Source organism: Ictalurus punctatus, chromosome 2, assembly GCF_001660625.3.
Source record: "Ictalurus punctatus breed USDA103 chromosome 2, Coco_2.0, whole genome shotgun sequence".
Taxonomy (NCBI): Eukaryota; Metazoa; Chordata; class Actinopteri; order Siluriformes; family Ictaluridae; genus Ictalurus; species Ictalurus punctatus.
Window position 1 is genome coordinate 32768401 of NC_030417.2, and position 17195 is coordinate 32785595.

General features: G+C 38.9%; 1 protein-coding gene across 5 annotated transcripts in view; it reads right to left on the bottom strand.

The window, feature by feature from the left end:
• Positions 1 to 3488: 3488 nt before the first annotated feature.
• Positions 3489 to 17195, bottom strand: part of cacnb1 (calcium channel, voltage-dependent, beta 1 subunit) — a 37678-nt gene continuing 23971 nt past the window's right edge. For 2 of the 5 annotated variants that reach the window (XM_017460866.3, XM_053675779.1), the window contains 12 exons: positions 15503 to 15622; positions 14864 to 14986; positions 13781 to 13917; positions 13462 to 13529; positions 12816 to 12952; positions 10974 to 11054; positions 10636 to 10694; positions 10313 to 10422; positions 8843 to 8994; positions 8609 to 8704; positions 8330 to 8515; positions 3489 to 6014 (listed from right to left, as the gene is read on the bottom strand). In XM_017460866.3, coding sequence (XP_017316355.1) covers positions 5541 to 6014; positions 8330 to 8515; positions 8609 to 8704; positions 8843 to 8994; positions 10313 to 10422; positions 10636 to 10694; positions 10974 to 11054; positions 12816 to 12952; positions 13462 to 13529; positions 13781 to 13917; positions 14864 to 14986; positions 15503 to 15622 — 1743 coding nt within the window. In that variant the 3' untranslated portion in view covers positions 3489 to 5540. Of the gene's footprint in view, positions 8516 to 8608; positions 8705 to 8842; positions 8995 to 10312; positions 10423 to 10635; positions 10695 to 10973; positions 11055 to 12474; positions 12504 to 12815; positions 12953 to 13461; positions 13530 to 13780; positions 13918 to 14863; positions 14987 to 15502; positions 15623 to 17195 lie in introns of all 5 variants that reach the window. The other 3 variants (XM_017460884.3, XM_017460909.3, XM_017460904.3) reach the window with 3 other exon arrangements.

The following is a 17195-nucleotide window of genomic DNA, read 5'->3' on the forward strand; positions in this document are numbered from 1 at the left end:
GTGTGTTTGAGAAAGAGAGACAAACATACGCAGACAGCAGTCCCGACCCCAGCGTGTCTAACCACCCACATCTGCTCTCGTGGCTGCTCTTTTTAAGCTGAATCATGAAGAAGGTTGAAAATTATGTTAATCAATTATGTTACTCTCATGTAATAATATCAATGTATTACACTTTAATGTAACATACATTTTGTCTCGTCTTGGTATTTCTATGGGACACTTATCATTCCAAAATATTATTTTCAACAATCCCCTAAAGATATCTAAATATTTAGATGATTCGGAGAAATCAGACCTACAGTAAGGGAAATAAGTATTATATTAGTATTTTTCAGCACATACATTTCCAATGAGGTTATTCACATGAAAGTTTCACCAGACATCAGTATTAATTCAAGAAATCCACAAATATAACAAATTCACAACATTAAAGTACATAAATAAAGTTATGTGTAATAAAGTATTTTCAAACCTTTTTCAGATGTGGGTGGTTAGACACGCTGGGGTTGGGAATGCTGTCTGCGTATGTTTGTCTCTCTTTCTCAAACACACACACACACACACACACAAACACACACACACACACACACACACACACACACACACACACACACACACACACACACACACACACACACTTTTCAACTATGAGCAGGCAAGTCTGTTGTGCATTTTATATCTTGATTTACCATAATGACTCAACTCATGAATGTTATGAGGTTCACCTACGCAGTAAGGAAGCATATGTGCTGAATAGGCTTAATGACACTATTCTATTTCTCTCTCAGTCACACACACTCACACACACTCACAAATGACACAGGGGAAAAAGTATTGAACACGTTAAGAAAAAGCAGTTCTCCAAGGCAAGGTAAGGCAAGGAACCAGCTGAAAACCGTCAGTAATTATACCCCCTATCTGTGTAAATCAATATCAGCTGGGTTAGTAAATTGATGGTCTATAAAAAGGCTTTTCGTTACCAAGGTGTCACACAAGAAACATCTCATGATGGGTAAAAGCAAAGAGCTCTCCCAAGACCTTCACAACCTTATTGTTGCGAAACGGTGGAATCGGATACAGACGTATTTCAAAACTTCTGAATCTTCCAGTAAGCATCATTGGGGCCGTTATCCACAAGTGGAAGCAACATCACTCCGTCATCACCCGGCCATGCACAGGAGCTCCTCGCAAGATTTCTGACCAGGGAATCCGAAGAATAGTCAGAAGAGTAGCCCAAGAACCAAGGACCACTCGGAAAGAGCTCCAGAAACACTTGGAGGCAGCAGGTGCCATCGTCACAGAGAAAACAATAGGCAATGCACTCCATTGCCATGGCCTCAATACACGCTCACCCTGCAAGACTCCATTTCTAAAGAAAAGGCATGTTGAAGCTCCTTTAAAGTTCACTACAACTCATTTGGACAAGCCTCTGAAATACTGGGAGAGTGTTGTCTGGTCAGACGAGAGCACAATTGAAAATTTTGGATGTCATACTACACACCATGTTTGGAGAAGAAATGGCACTGCACATCACCTTTAAAACACTATACTAACACTGAAGTTTCATTGCATGGTACTGGCACACTTCATATAATTGAAGGAAGATGAATGGAGCCCTTTTACCGGGAGATTCTTGCGAAGAATCTGCTGCCATCCACCAGGATGATGAAGATGAGACGTGGGTGGAGCTTCCAGCAGCACAACGAGCCAAATCATACAGTAAAGGAAACTCTCAATTGGTTTCAGAGAAAAAAAAAAATCAAGGTGTTACAATGGCACAGTCAATCACCTGATTTGAATCCAATTGAACAAGATTTAAAGACAGTATGTTTAGAAGAACGGACCAAAATCACACCTGAATACTGCGGACGATTAATTTCTTAATACAGGAAGCATCTTGAAGTGGTCATTACAAACAAAGGTTTCTCCACTAAGTATTAAATAAATTTCAGTTAGTGTGTTCAATACTTTTTCCTGTGTCGTTCCGTTTCATTTATAGACTTTAATGTTTGGATTTGTTTATATGTGTGGATTTCCTGAGTTAATACTGATGTCTGGTGAAAATTTCATGTGAATAGCTTAATTGGAAATATATTTACTGAAAAAAATGTTAACGCGTCCAATACTTATTTCCCCCACTGTAGATATACCACTGGTTGTAAAAGCCCTTCCACATCAGGTTCTATGGCTGGGGTTCTAAAAGGTTTGTTTTTGCAGCCATGGGAACCATTAACTGTAAAATGAACTTCACTGACTGTTTAAATGCAGAATTATTTTATGAACATAATCCAACTATTTAAATATTGGGTTGATTATGCACATATGTAGAATAATATTTTATTATTTATTATAGCCATATACATTTTTATTCCTGAACTTTCCACATACAGAACACTTTATTCCTCCTTCTACAGAGGCATGTTTAAGAACATCCTGATCACAGGAACTGTACAGCCTCCGACCGCTAGACTACAGCAAATTGTGAGAACAGCTAAAAAGATTATCTATTCATTGACACTTTATTCAACAACTGCTGCATGCACAAAGCCACCAACCAGTATTGTGGACAACCCCTCTATTGGACTCTTCTCCCTCCTGCAATCTGGCAGAAGGAACAGGAGCATCCGTGCCACCACCAGCAGACTCTGCAACAGTTTCTTCTCTGAGACAGTCAGTTTACTCAACACCCTGATGCCTCCCAATGCTCACCTGGGCTAGTCAAACACACTTTTATAATATGGAACTGGTTTTTGCTGCCAGTATTGCTACTATACTTGTGCTGTTACACTACACAATAGTTTACAGTTTACAGCCCATGGTCTGTGTATTTGTTGTCCTGTGTATTTTTGGTCCTGTTCTGTATATTTATTGTCTCACACTATTGTGTAGTCCTGTGTGTTGCACCATGGTCCTGAAGAAATGACATTTCGTTCCAATGTATACAAGTCATATAGAGGAATGACAATAAAAACTCACTTGACTTGACTTATAAATAGGCTAGTTGTACTTGAGTTTGGTTTAAACCAATTGGTTTATACTCAGTTCAAGTGGGCAGACAAACAGGCTAAATACTATAAATAAATATAATAATTTTGTGGGTTAAGATTTCCACCACTGTAACTATAATAATCATAGATGCCATGCTTATGCTTCATGGACCCCACTTTGAGAACCACTGATCTACAGTGTGAGCCCGTAATGTGGGGATGATTGTGAAATCACTCATTCAGCAAGTTGCGAACTTTTTGAGAACTGCTTCTTCTCCCTTTTCAACCCAATCTATGCCTATTCTGGTTTTCCATTCAGACTACTGTTTTTCTTCTCTACATGACTTTACGCTCTTTGTTCTCACCACCGTGGTAATAGGACATTTTTTTGTCTCCTAAATTGTCTTGTATGAGACCCTGTAAACTTGCCCTTTTCCCCCTGACCTCTACTGCTTCTCCCTCACAAATCTTAGACTCAAAGAAACATTTCAAACATAGAAATTAGTTCTGATTTAAAATTTTAATTAAAATACAGATTTACCCACAGATTAAAAACAGAAGGGAAAAAAGCAAAATGGAGCTACAATCAGGCACCAAAGATTACATGTTTTTGTTTTGTCATATATTAACAATTGCAATAACGCAACAATAACATTCATTATTAAGCTATTTTCTTGTACATTTTCTGAATTACATCATTAGCATGATGTCCTTTTGCAATATATGTGAGTAAAAACAGGCTCATCAAAGATATTCACTGACACTCTTCCTGCACATCAAAAGCTGCTTGAGTGTGTGTGTGTCCCTTACATATACACAGACACACACACAGACACACACCGGCACACCCACCCACCCACACCCACACCCACACCCACACCCAACCACACACACACACACACACACACACAAAACCCTTGTTTAAAAATGCCCACAGAGATAGTGACACAAAAGGCAGGAGCAGGAGAAAAAGGCAGTAGAAGGTTTACTGTGTGTGTTTATACATGAGTGTGTGTATGAGCTGTTGTCTGTGCATTTCTTTATAAAATCAGTGTGATCACACAATCAGATCCTTAAAGCGACAAAAATAACTAGTAGACAAAGAGTAAGGGTGACACATCTATAGCACATCCACACAACAAAAACATGTGTGGCACAGAGTTAAGACAACCCACCAGTGATAGTGGGTGTAACTTCATGAAATATTCTGGCACTTGTCATTTGTTATGTGATTGGCATGTATAGAAGACAGCTTTTCATTCCCACAGCAGTAGTGCATCAGAAAAAGTTTGATAAACACAGGAGACAGGATGATGCCACATAAAAAATTCTCTACATGTTGAATATCATAGTCCCCTGTTGTAGCCATTTATGGAGGTCTCAAAGTGCTTTAGACAATGGATTCCCAACTCATGCCATGGAGGCCCATCGCTCTGCAATGTTTCCCTACTGCCTACAACACCTGATACAGTGTGTTGTGAGCAGGAAAACTTGAAATTGTGTTGGGCAGTTAGCCTCCAGGACCGGAGCAGAGAACCCCTGTTTTAGACCTTGTTTTAAAGTTGTTTAAAGGTCATACTCGTTTGAAGGTGGGGAAAATCACATCATGTTTAATAAAGCGGCTTTAAAGTTTGTTTTCTTGCATAATAATACCTGTTATCACAAATAAGTTAACATTGGTCGGCTTTATTAATGTGTCAGCCACCTTACTGAAACCTTGTTCATACCACAAATGTGAGTTTTCGAACAGATTACTGTACAGGCTGGAAAAACACGTAGCAGCAATAAAGCTATATCAGGCAAATGATGTAAAACAGTTTCTAGCATTATAAGCATAATAATAAATAATATGTAAAGAAATAGAGAAAGTATATACATGAAGAATATTGGTAGATCTTTGTAGAGAATTTTGACCAGGGAAATCCTGGCCTCCATTACCTGGTGATGCATTATGTGAATCCACTGCACCATTGACATAGTATATCTGAAGGTTGACTGTGTAATACGGCTCCTTTAATCTTTAATTTAGATCATTCAGTCCCACAGTAAATTTGTAATGAATCCGGTCTAGGGAACTAAAGAGATGTGAGGCCCAGAATATTCTAACAGGGGATAAAGAGGCCCTGATTAAGACAGTCAGAGGACAAAATACATACATCCATGCACACACTTGCTCTCACATCCACACATACATACACACAAGACTGTGGTTATATATTTCCTTAGTTCTACTTCATTGCCATTGGAAATAGGAATTTATCCTTATGCTGATAAGGGTTCATGCAAGACACAAAGAAAACTAGAAACAAAGATAAAATGGAAACAAACATGTCTTTGCTTCCTCCTTACCCTGAAATAAGTTTAGCTAAATTAAATATGACTGTAAGCTTGTTTGGCATAATGCGCATGGTGGAAATATGAACTATACAGCATTTGCCTGTGATGGTTTCTATGGATTGTAAACAGATCCAGCTTTAGACATCAACAATTGTCCCCCTACATTTTTAAGCCCCCATTACTCTCCATATCTTCCCGGTCCTATTGGTTTTGGCTCTAGCGGATGTACACGTCTCTGTTCCACTCCTCCTGGTTTTGGTTGCGGCCTACCGTGGTCTCACCAGCCTCTACGTCTTGACAGTAGCGCTCCCTCAGGTGGGCCCGCCCACGGTGATGCTGATTGGTCATTGGCGGTGCTAGGTTGAGGTTCTCTTGATCTGGTTCGGCCCCCTCATCCTCCCAGGATGCCTGTCGTGGGGCGTGGTGGGCAGGGTTTAACCGGCTGCGACAGGATTCTGGTTCCTCGTATGGATCTGTTTCCATGTCATCTGTGTAGGCCGAGTCGCGACTGCCCTGTGTTTCCGAATCAAATGTGTCCTGTCGTGATAAGCCACGCCCCCCGGCTTGTAACTGACTACGTGAAGTGCGCAGCGGCTGCTTGCCGCTCAGCTCGGTCTGATAGTCCTGGGGGCAGGCCCGTTCCACAACGGACCCCTCCCTCTTTGGCTCACTGTGCACGAGAAATGGACCCTGTGCCAAGCAACGCCCCCAAATCACACAGTCCGGCCAATCAGCATGCAGAAACACAAACAAAGGAGAGCAAGCAGGAGGTTAGTACAAGAGTTAAAGTTTGAGATCAAATGTCAAATATATTAAAACATCACAATCCCCACATACACTAACATGCTGTGTTTTTAAATAAAAAAAAAAAAAAAAAAAACTTTTTAATCCAATGACTCTAAAGAGCCATTTATAGAAAATAAATTACAAATAAAATTGTCCTCAGGTCCCCAGTGAAATGTAATATACAATCCTAAGCAAGAATCTTTACTCGGCCTTCTTTATACAGGTTGATTGTGGGGAATTGAATAAGGCCATTTAATGTGTATTTTTAAGCAGGAATGAACAAAGTACTTAAAGTGCAGAAGAAGGGGCTCTGTGTACAATTAGCCATTACTTCTTGTAAACAAATGTTTGCACCTACAAGATCACGCCTTTGGTTAGTTTGCACCATGTATAACAAAATCTCTATCTTATCTGAAATGTTTCGTCACATTTGGCATGAGAGACTGGATGGTAAAGGATTTTGGCCATTATAGTGGCAATATTTAATATTTCATACGTAAAAGAACTGTATTTTAAAAAGATAATATTTATTTTCTCTGTTACATTGACTTTGTCAGGTACCAAATGACTTATAGAGACTACTGAAGATATTACTTGGTAAGAGTTACACTTTATTTAGTTTAGGGTGTAAAGGTTTACAATAAATAGATGAAAAGCTAAGCAAAACAGTCTCTCCCTACTAATGTACTCTAACATTTTGTTTTGGTAAGGTGTATATTGTTTAACTAGTCACAAGATTAGTAATATGACTTGTTCATGCACTTCACATGGCTGGAATACCCAAGAACAATTACATCAGCAGAAAAAAAAGTAGCTTTACCAACCTTATATCTGACAAAAATGTAACTAATTAATTAGAATTATTTGACCTTTAAAGCTGACAAATTACAAATAATACTCTCTGGCTCTGGTAATCTCTTGCTTTTGATATCACCTGATCTGTTTTTCTTTTTATTCTAGTACTTGTTATTTACTTTATTGTATGTTTTTGTAGTTATTTTAATTTTGTACAGCACTTTCGTCAACCGTGGTTGTTTTTAAATGTGCTTTATAAATAAACATTGATTGATTGCTTGAATACATTTGACTAATCTGAAACAACTCCCTGTCTGATATACAGTGGACTTTAAAGGGTGTAAAAGCCATTATTTCAAGATCAAATAGTGCACTATTTTGGGAGTAGGGATCCATTTATTCAGCCATAAAAAGATGCACAGGCACAGAAACACGCAAGGTCATTACTGTCCCCTTGTGGCCAGTATTTGTGAAACATGACTGGTGTGGAGAGAGCATTTCATTTTTTTGGCTTTATTGCTTTTCCTTATACATGGTCCTTACATGCTAGGAGCTAGGAGCAGAGTCTTCATAGTCATCAGATCTCTTGCCAAAGTGTACATTTTTGTTCTCAAAGTACATGTATACGTGTATGATTTTCTAATTTGAACCAACATAGTGTTTGGAAGTGATGTGTTGGGGCTAGATGTATAGGATCACATCAGGCATCCTTTATCAGACGATTGACTTATATCTCGCTGCCATGACGACAGCTCTACTGTCTCCTTGACAACTGTTAAGGTGGAGACTGGGCATAGGGCTTTGTTCAAACTGCAGTCAAAACACACATGGTAATTAAACTAGGGTAAGCAATATTAGCATCCACATGCAGATCAGACTGAAAGTGTGGTGTTAATAAGGTAAAGAGGTAAGTACGTTTTGTAAGGCTGATGCCATGGCAATTTGGAAAGGGGTTGGGATCGAGTCTATGTTTCCTACGCAGCAAAAGAAGAATTGAAGAGTGCTTTGGAGGGGCAGAGAGATGAGAATTTATTGTTGTGTATATGTGCATGTATGTGGGGGTGCATAATGGGCAATAAGTGCATATTGATTGCAGGACTACATAGTAGTTCAGTCTTTTTTTTGTGTGTTGGTGGAGGGGTATATATAGGCGAAATCCCGTGAATTTCAAATGAAAGGGAGCACAGGTAATTACGATTGCACTTTTAGATTCCTAACTGTCAAGCAGCTATCTGTACTTTGATCAGTGTGTATGTTTCTTCATGCCACTGAGGAAGAGACTGCTTCTCTGACATCTCCTCACAGCTGTGTTTTATGCCTCTCAACCCTTGTTAAAGGGCGTGTTCCTCCTCTTGGCCCTCCTTCACAGGGTTAGAGCCATCCAGGAGCTCCAGGTTACGGCGGAGCGAGGTGAGCACCTGTACCTGCAGGTTGGAGACGGGCTCAGGTGAAGCTGCAAGTGCTGCTGTGGCCATAGTGCGGTTCAGAAGTGGGTTTGGGGGGTTGCTGCTTGGAGGGTGTGTGGCCTTCCAGTATGCCTCCAAATAATCCGCCAGGTGTTCACATGCGTCCTCCAGCTGGTTCTCGTCTAATATGATGTCAAAGAGCTCCTGAGTAAGAGAGAATTTTTTTTTTTGTGAGAAGCAGAAAAAAACAAGTATGATGTATGTTGTACAAACAGACAGATAAGTACAAATACTTACAGGGGGACACTGTGCTAGTTTGTCTGCTGCCACCATCTGAACATTGAGATGTTTGGCCTGAGATTTACCTCTGGACTTTATCAGCCTTTGCAATACCTTGAAAAATGTAGGTACATAGAAATAAGGAGAGAAAGGAACAAAAAACATAATGAAACATAAAAATGTATAACGCACTGACATAGAATGCTTCAGTTTTTGTGTGTGTTTGATTGTAGATGAGTGAAGTGTGAATACCTTTGGAGAGGCAATCTTAATGTAAACTATTATAGGTGCCAGTGATGTTTTGGCAAGTTGAGATGGATGGTTAATGGTGTCGGCATCCAGAGCCACCAGCTGCAAGGTCCGAGCCAACTCAAAGATTCTCTCTATTTCACTCTGCACCTCAGCTAAGAGAGATAAGGAGATTTATTTATTTATTTTTTTTCGCTCAAACACACTCACACTCACAAACGCACACACTCACACTCACAAACGCACACACACACACACACACACACACACACACACACACACACACACACACAAGTTAATCAAACAAAAGGTCAAAAACATTTTAGTGGGTAAAAGTGGTAGTGGTATCCATATCAGACAAAAACACTTTTTATCATAGAGAGAAACATACAGCATCTACTTTGTATGACCCATACATTTAGAAACGCAAAAGTAGTGCCATGTTAGTATCATGCACATGGAGGTTATTATGGTCTATTAGATCAGAGGCTCCAGATGCCGTCCTCAGGGACACACTGCACTGTCACATCTAGCTGTTCTTACATCCAACACAACTGAGCCAGTATTGCTCAGTTGCGTTGGTTACAGATGTTAATGAAACCCAAACTTTCAGTATGTTGGTTACAGTATGTATATGAGTTCTATGTTTATATATTTAAGAAGCTTAAGAACAGATATCTACATTTAATCAAACTGAATACTCATGGCAAGTAGAGCTAAATGTGCATACTCTATACTTCCATAGTATTACCTTTTGAGCAGATGAAAGTAATTATATCTTAATGATTTCTATATAGTTCTACACATGTTGCAGGCATGGTTTTAAATTCAGTCTTCGGAAAAGTATGTATCATATTTAGCAAAAGTACATAAAATTTAGCACAAGTGATAAAAACGTGTGTGTCCCCCCCCCCCCCCCCCCCCGTACTTAAAACCACAGAAACATTATTAGAGGATTTGTGGGAGCAAAACAAAATGCAAAAAGGTGTACAGTATGGACCCTTTAGTTATTTCACTTTCAGGTCAAGCATGCAATAGACAGTTTCAGAGCCTCAAATAAAGTATAAGGAGAAAATTGTTAAGTGATGTGGATGGGCAAGGGATGAGGTCAGAGGAGAGATGAAAGAGATGAGAAGATACGTACCCAGTACGTCTGAGGTGGAGAGAGAAGGAAGGTGGAAGGGGAAGTGGGTGTGACGGAAAAAGAGACGTGCGTGGAGAGGGCCGGAAAGAAAGAATGAAAAAGAAAGAAGAAGCCAATCAGGCACAACAGCTCACAAGGAAATGTTTCAGAGAATGTTCAGGACACACTGATAGAATGTCCACAAAGCAACCACGAAACAGCCTGGAAACAGTGAAAAAGGCTTTAAGAGAAAATAAGCATATGCGTCACTGGTCGAATTACCATATAGACATTAACAGACACTTTTTTTGTCTGGTATGTTATGCCATTTGTGTGTGTGTTTATTGTACCCAAACTGGATCTGGTGCTGGAACGCTCAATGATGGTGTGTTTGCTGGGATTGTTCAGGACAGAACGCTTGGCAAGGGAGATATCTGCTGTGACCCGTGTGATGGATATTCTGCAATACACAACAGCCAATAGTATTATTTATTTAGAGTATTATTTTATCAAGTTTTCATACTGCTTCATATCATGCTATCTATAAGGCGTAACATCACCATAATATTTAATAACAAATAACATCTCCTTACATAACCAGAATATTGCATAACAAATAACATTTAATTACATAACCAGAATATTTAGGGAATCCATAAACTTTGCCACTTACCTGCCCTCAAACTTATGTTTCAGGAAGTCAAACAGAGCTTTCTGCATCATATCAGTTACCTGAAAATTATTACACAATGAATAAGCAGAAAGTAGCAGACAGGGGGAAATCCTTCATCCCTTATAACTTAATTGCATCAGGAACCAAATTTACATCAATGTCATTTATGTCTTCTCCAACCATTGCTGCCAAGTATTTTTGCTTTGTGACCTGATTATTTGGATACAGTTAATTACAGTTAATTAGAGCAAGCTTGTAACAATAACACAAACCATTCATTTCTAATAAAGCTGGATGAACTGTAGCACCTCAGTGGGCTGAATGATGTATGTCCCTACCTCATAGCCTTTGAGTGATGGCCCGACTAGGATGATGGGTCTCATAGAAGGCACCACATCATAGGGAGGAACATGTTCCATCTGATGGATTACACACACACACACACACACACACACACACACACACACACACACAGATCATCACATGACAGATCATTTAGGATTTATTATGCTTTTGGCGGTGAAGAAGGGTACCAGAGTTTTAGGCAGCCACTCATAGGCTTTAAATTTTTTCTGAAGTTCTGTTACCAAAAAGTGCATCAGAGGCGATTTCTGAATCAGTTCAGTAGTTACTCAGTAGTTGAATGTGGTACTTTTGGAAGGAGCAATGTCTAATTTGTTTTGATTTCTAAGGAGGACCTTTCTAGCAATAACCAGATATCTAGCAATAACTTTCTGTACTAGCTCAACTGGAAGCCGAGTTCATTCAGGTAACGTGGCAAGAACATTCTTCCTAGGAATAGCATTCTTCTTGGCGTTCAAATACACCCACAGAGTTTACAATAAACCCTTCCAACTTCAGAGATTAAAATCTGGTTTCAATTTTGTATTCTTTTGTATATGTTGCTCAAGATAGTAACCCGATTAACTGGCTGTGTTCAGGAAGAGAACAAGCAATTCTGCTGAATTTCCAAAAATGTCTTACTAGATTGTTTCCTGTTTCCCCAGAACCCAGGAACCAAATCGAAAGTTGTTTCATTTACCAGTAACAATAGTACTCTGATACATTTTATTTTAAGGATAGTTTTCTTAAGGGAGCTCAAAGGTAAATGTTTTATTGCATATGTATGCACATAATGCAATTTCATACAGTAATAATTACAGTATAAAATTGTCATGTAGTGCATATAACATGCACATACAATGGCCTTATAACACATTCCATATTTATGGAATTTATGGAATGTGTTAGCATACTAGTTATTATTAAGTAATTATTTTCCCTCACATTCATTACACCTTGCAATCACTGTTATGACAACTTACAACTTTGGCACAGGAATCCTGTCTAACTAAACCTTTGACAAGGATGTATATAAGGATTTAACCAGCCTAGTGTAGCTACATATTTTTTTTTCAAAATATTGCTGCCTTGTCCTTTTTATGGGCCTCACAGTGTAAAAAGAAAATTGAGTTTTAAAAAATGTAATCACATTTTTAAAAAGCTATATGCAATATTGGGTATGCTCAGCTAGCCTACCTAACATGTTGAAAAACAGCACTGAGATAAATCACTCATTGATTGTTTCCAGTGTAATTGTTTCATGGTGAGTCACACAAAGCTGTTGGCTCTTAGGAAGTGAAAAATGTTTGGAATCAGTTGAATTATGTGGGCTGGGAAAATGCTTGTTTTGTCCAAAATGGGAAGACAACATCGTGGACATTCAGTGTTATCAAATGGATAAGGATCCAATACGCTTTGCTATAACAGGAGATTAACGCACATGTGGTTGTCTAAAATGAGACGTAAATGTTAACTTTAATTGCTCTGATGACTCACCGACTTCTGTTTCTGTTTGGCTGGGCCGCCTAGCATTCCATACACACCAAGAGAGAGCGAGCAAACACAAACAAAGAAATAAAGAGAAGCACAATGCAGGTGATGCCATTACAAGCTGTTAATACATTCAGAAAAGATATGTGTTAGAAATCTATATCATGCTAGCATGTTACCAAAACCTGGGGGGAAAACACTGTGAGACACAGGAAGTGATGAGAAACAGGAATTGTGAAAATCTTGCAAAGGAGATATTAGTTTAGAACTGACTTAAGGGTATTAGCTTGAAATGGTGAGTGGTATTTCCTGATGCACTCTGGCTTGATAACTATCACTATGGTTACCTTCTTAAAGAAGGGCAGACGAGGTATATTGCCCTGAGGGGATGTGACACTGCTGGCCACACCCTTACGGTCCCGGGCATCAACATGCTCCGCCTCCTCAACATCCGATGTATCATCATAAAGTGCTGACATATCAGCTATACAGGGGACCGAAACAATTGGGAGGCGAAGGGGGATTTGGTAAACAGGTGGAGAAATAGAGACAGAGGAAGAAAGGAAGGCAGAAATGATATCAGGGACAGAACAAAAGTGATGGCAGAAGGAGGAAAAACAGCAACATAATGTACACTAGGTGTAGAATTTGAGTTTAAAAATATGGACAAGAACAGAGATAGAGGCTAAGAAAAATGTCGAGTTACAGATAGAATTTCTGTATAAAAAGATATAACACAATACCCAACTTAAAAAAGGCATAACTGGAGAGAACATAAATTGTGAAATGGGAGAAAAATGTAGAAGTAGAGTAAGATGTAGACAGACGGTAAGAGGAAGAAGTAGGGCATAGTGAGCTAGAAAATGGTCAGAACCCCAAGACTGCCGTAAATATTTGTTTGGAAGGTGTAACTACTGCTGGTGAAGAAGGGTCAAGTCTGGTGTATCAGCGCAGAAGCCCTAAACTACACTTCCATTTCATGTTTGCACATACCTGTTCCAGGTGGAGTGGGCCTACGAGTTCCTGAGGCAACATCCAGACTGGAGCTACCACCAGATTTACTGATAGAAGAAAGAAATATACTCTTAGTTAACAAACTAGTGACTGAATGTGTTGAAGGACACTTAATATTAATATTTTTTATAGTGGCTTATCAATGCTGTGCCCATGAACTGAGTGAAGTATGTTGACTATTAAAATATACAGTACTATGAATGAAAGTTGTTGGTTGCTATGTTGGGATGCAATTGGCTGCTGGTTGTCATGCATATTTGAACTAGGTTAAAAGTTGCTGTGGTGTTGTGACACATACCTGGAACTTAAGCGGTTCTGTCTACTCCTCTGCTCCTGTAGCTGACGAGTGCTTTCCAGCTTTACTGGACTGGGGATGAAACCCACCTCACAACCTTCCTTCACTAAACGTCCTATCCACCAGTTATTATTATATTTCTGTTAGTAGAAAAAACACATACACACACACACACACACACACACACACACACACACACACACACACACACACACACACACACACACACACATATTACCTTAATAACTTTTGCCACATCTTTGGACAGACCTACATATACAGTATGCAGTAGGTATTCAGTTCTCAGTGAAAGTGAAAATCTGGTGTTCATATCATATTTTGGAAAAGAACTACCAAATATAACTCATAGACTGTTTAAATTGCAGACAACAAAATATATTTGTTGACAACGCAATATAATTGTTCACAGCAGGGAACCACGCCAAAGAGAAAATGGGCGTGTGACCACTCAGGGATCACAGCTGGTGTGCACCGTGTCATCTTGCCTATATTCATCATTGATCTTCTGCACATTTTCTCTTTAAACACCATCCGATCTCTGCGTTAGCCTGATATCTGAGTAGTCAACCCCCTGGCATCATTTTAATAAAAATCAAATCAATTTTACAATTTTACCTTGAATACAATTGGTTCATAAAGGGAAAGAGAGGATCTGATTTCATTGCATGCCTAATCACACCTCATAACAATGTATTTATTCAAATCGAACCCTTTTACATTAGTGCCACCCTTGGTCATATTACCATGGTTACAATGGTCATGAAGATACCAAAAATATACAATGTGCTGGACTTATGTCTTGTTTTTGCATTTTGCCATGATCAAAAAATACATCCCAAAGACTACAGTTTATACTGGGGATGCCAATGTTTACAAATATTCATTTAATATAAGTTTGACTTCAAATACAACTGCATTAAAAAATATTTTAGTATAGTTTAATATAACAAATAAGCAGAAAGCTTATTAATACACAAGATTTGATACACACTTCTGTGATGGCAGTATATTAGAAATGACAAGGATATACAGGCGATGTCACCCCAGACGAGAAGCGGAACTGACCTCTTTGATATGCAGGAAATCTTTGGCTTCAAATGAGATGGCCATGCCCTGCACTGGAACATCATCATTAGGACCCGGGTTATAACCAACATTAGTCCTCACAGCAAATGCAACTGGCTTCGTCTAAGGCAGAAATTTAGAGAATAATAATAAACAAAATCTGAATGAATAAGGTTCTAAACAGTATGATGAAGTAGATATGAGTGATAATAGTGTCTGAATCTACTATAACGTTGAATTTAAAAAAAATAAAAAATCTTTTTGGAGTACAGAGTGTCTTTTCTGAAAATTAAATCCAAATTATTTCCTTCAAAAGGAAAAGTCTGAGTGTTTGGACCCTGCCAGTTAAATTGAATTATTCAAAGACAGAGTAAAACTGAATGGAGCTAAAGAGGTGAAATATTTTGAACGCTAAATGACATGCTTTTAAGTACTACTGAAAGGATGTTGCTGATAAATCCACTCCATATGATTTAACAGGTAAACTGTATCAGATGAAGAAGTCAATTTAGACGGCACATGGAATAGAGATTAATGGCACATTCAGTAGAGAGAAAGCTGGAAGAGCAAAAAGGACAACAGGAACAACAACAAAAAAAAAGGAATGGGAGAAAAAAAAGAAGAAATAAGGACACACACCTTAGCTTTCTCAAGGGTTGCCAGGGCCTGTCTATCTGCCTCTTTTCTCAGGGCCTCTGGATCCTCCTCCAGAGACACGTCAGAGTCTGAGGGACGACTGGTGTAGGAGTCTGCTGAACCCTGAGTAAGAAAAGGTGAAAGAGGAGGCGGAGGGACATAAGAGGAACATTCAGTCCTGTACATTCAAGCAAAGTATTTTTTAAATTATTATTACAGATTCATATATCACACGAAATCAGCAGAAAGGTCATTTAATCAGAAATCTGAACCATATTGCAAAGCATAACAATCTAACAAAGTGACCCCTTAGATTACTCACTACCATCCTTAAAATATATTAATAATCTACCAATTAGCTCTCTATTCAATTGTTTAGCAGTTTCCCCTACAAGATTAGCTCAGCCTTTTGCCCTGACTGGTAGCTCATATTTTATATGCAGTTCTATCACAGCTGCAAGGCGGTCAGAATGTGGGCAGACTTATAAAGTGCTGCCAGCAGTGTTTTATTCCCCGGAGTGAAGCGCTTCTTTCAAAAGTTGAAAGAAGTTAAACTTTTCAGAAAAACTCTGCGAAAGCTGTTTTTTTTCCCCGCCCAACCAAACAGGTCGCAGCTCAGGAGACAAGCGAAACAACTTAGATGGGCAGGGGAGGGTAGACCGTAAATCAGAAAATTAGTGAGAAAATATAATCAGAGATACTTATATAATCAGAGATACTTCAGCTTTGTTTTAACTTTACAGTACTCTCCTACTCTTGATTCTCTGCCACCAGACAGCCTCATCCTTATTATAATTACTATAATTCATCTTCACTAATCACTTCATCCTGGTCAGGGTAGCACTGGATCTACCTGGGATCAGTGGGTATGAGGAGGGACCACACACCCACCCACACACACACACACACACACAGACATATTCACCACCTACTAGACATGTTTTTGGGAGGTAGGAGGAAACCAGACAACCCAGGGAAAACCCATACGGACATATAAACTCAGTAACATGAGCTCAAATTTGAATTATTATTAATGATAAATGTAGTTTAGATAGCTAGCTAAACTATCTTCAATCAGATTTAATTCAGACACAGAGATGTTAATGTTATAAAGTGCCTGAAAATGCACTTCAGGCTATGTAATTCGTATGTAAGTATGATTCTCTGTCCTTGTTATCAGAAGGTACTCAGTAAACAGGAAATTAAAATAATTTCCAAAAATAATCTGCACGATTAAAACATAGCCATAATTTTCTTTTGTACATATTATCTAGTCCTCATTCTCCTTCACAGGTACATAATATTGAGCTGTTTCTAAAGGTTTTCAATGCAGCAGTATAGATCATGTTGGTTATCTTTATATAAGCCACCCACGCTTCTCTTTTCCCTGTTAACTTCTTTTCCCCTTTTTTTATCTCTTGCTGTTGTCAGGTGTCAGGCACACTCTAAACCGTGGGAGGTGCAGACAGGCATGAAGATAGCTGCAAAGACTGTGAGCTAGAGTGAGTGCCTTGAGGTTTAAATAGAGGTGAGAATTCATCATGATGACATATGTCAAATGAAATGTTGATAAATTATTCATAGCAAAACAAAACCACACACACAGCACTTACTAAATAGTATAATAAATATGGCAGGACATATTATTTACTATCTGAACACACACTGCTTGCATCCACTCGACTACATGCAAATT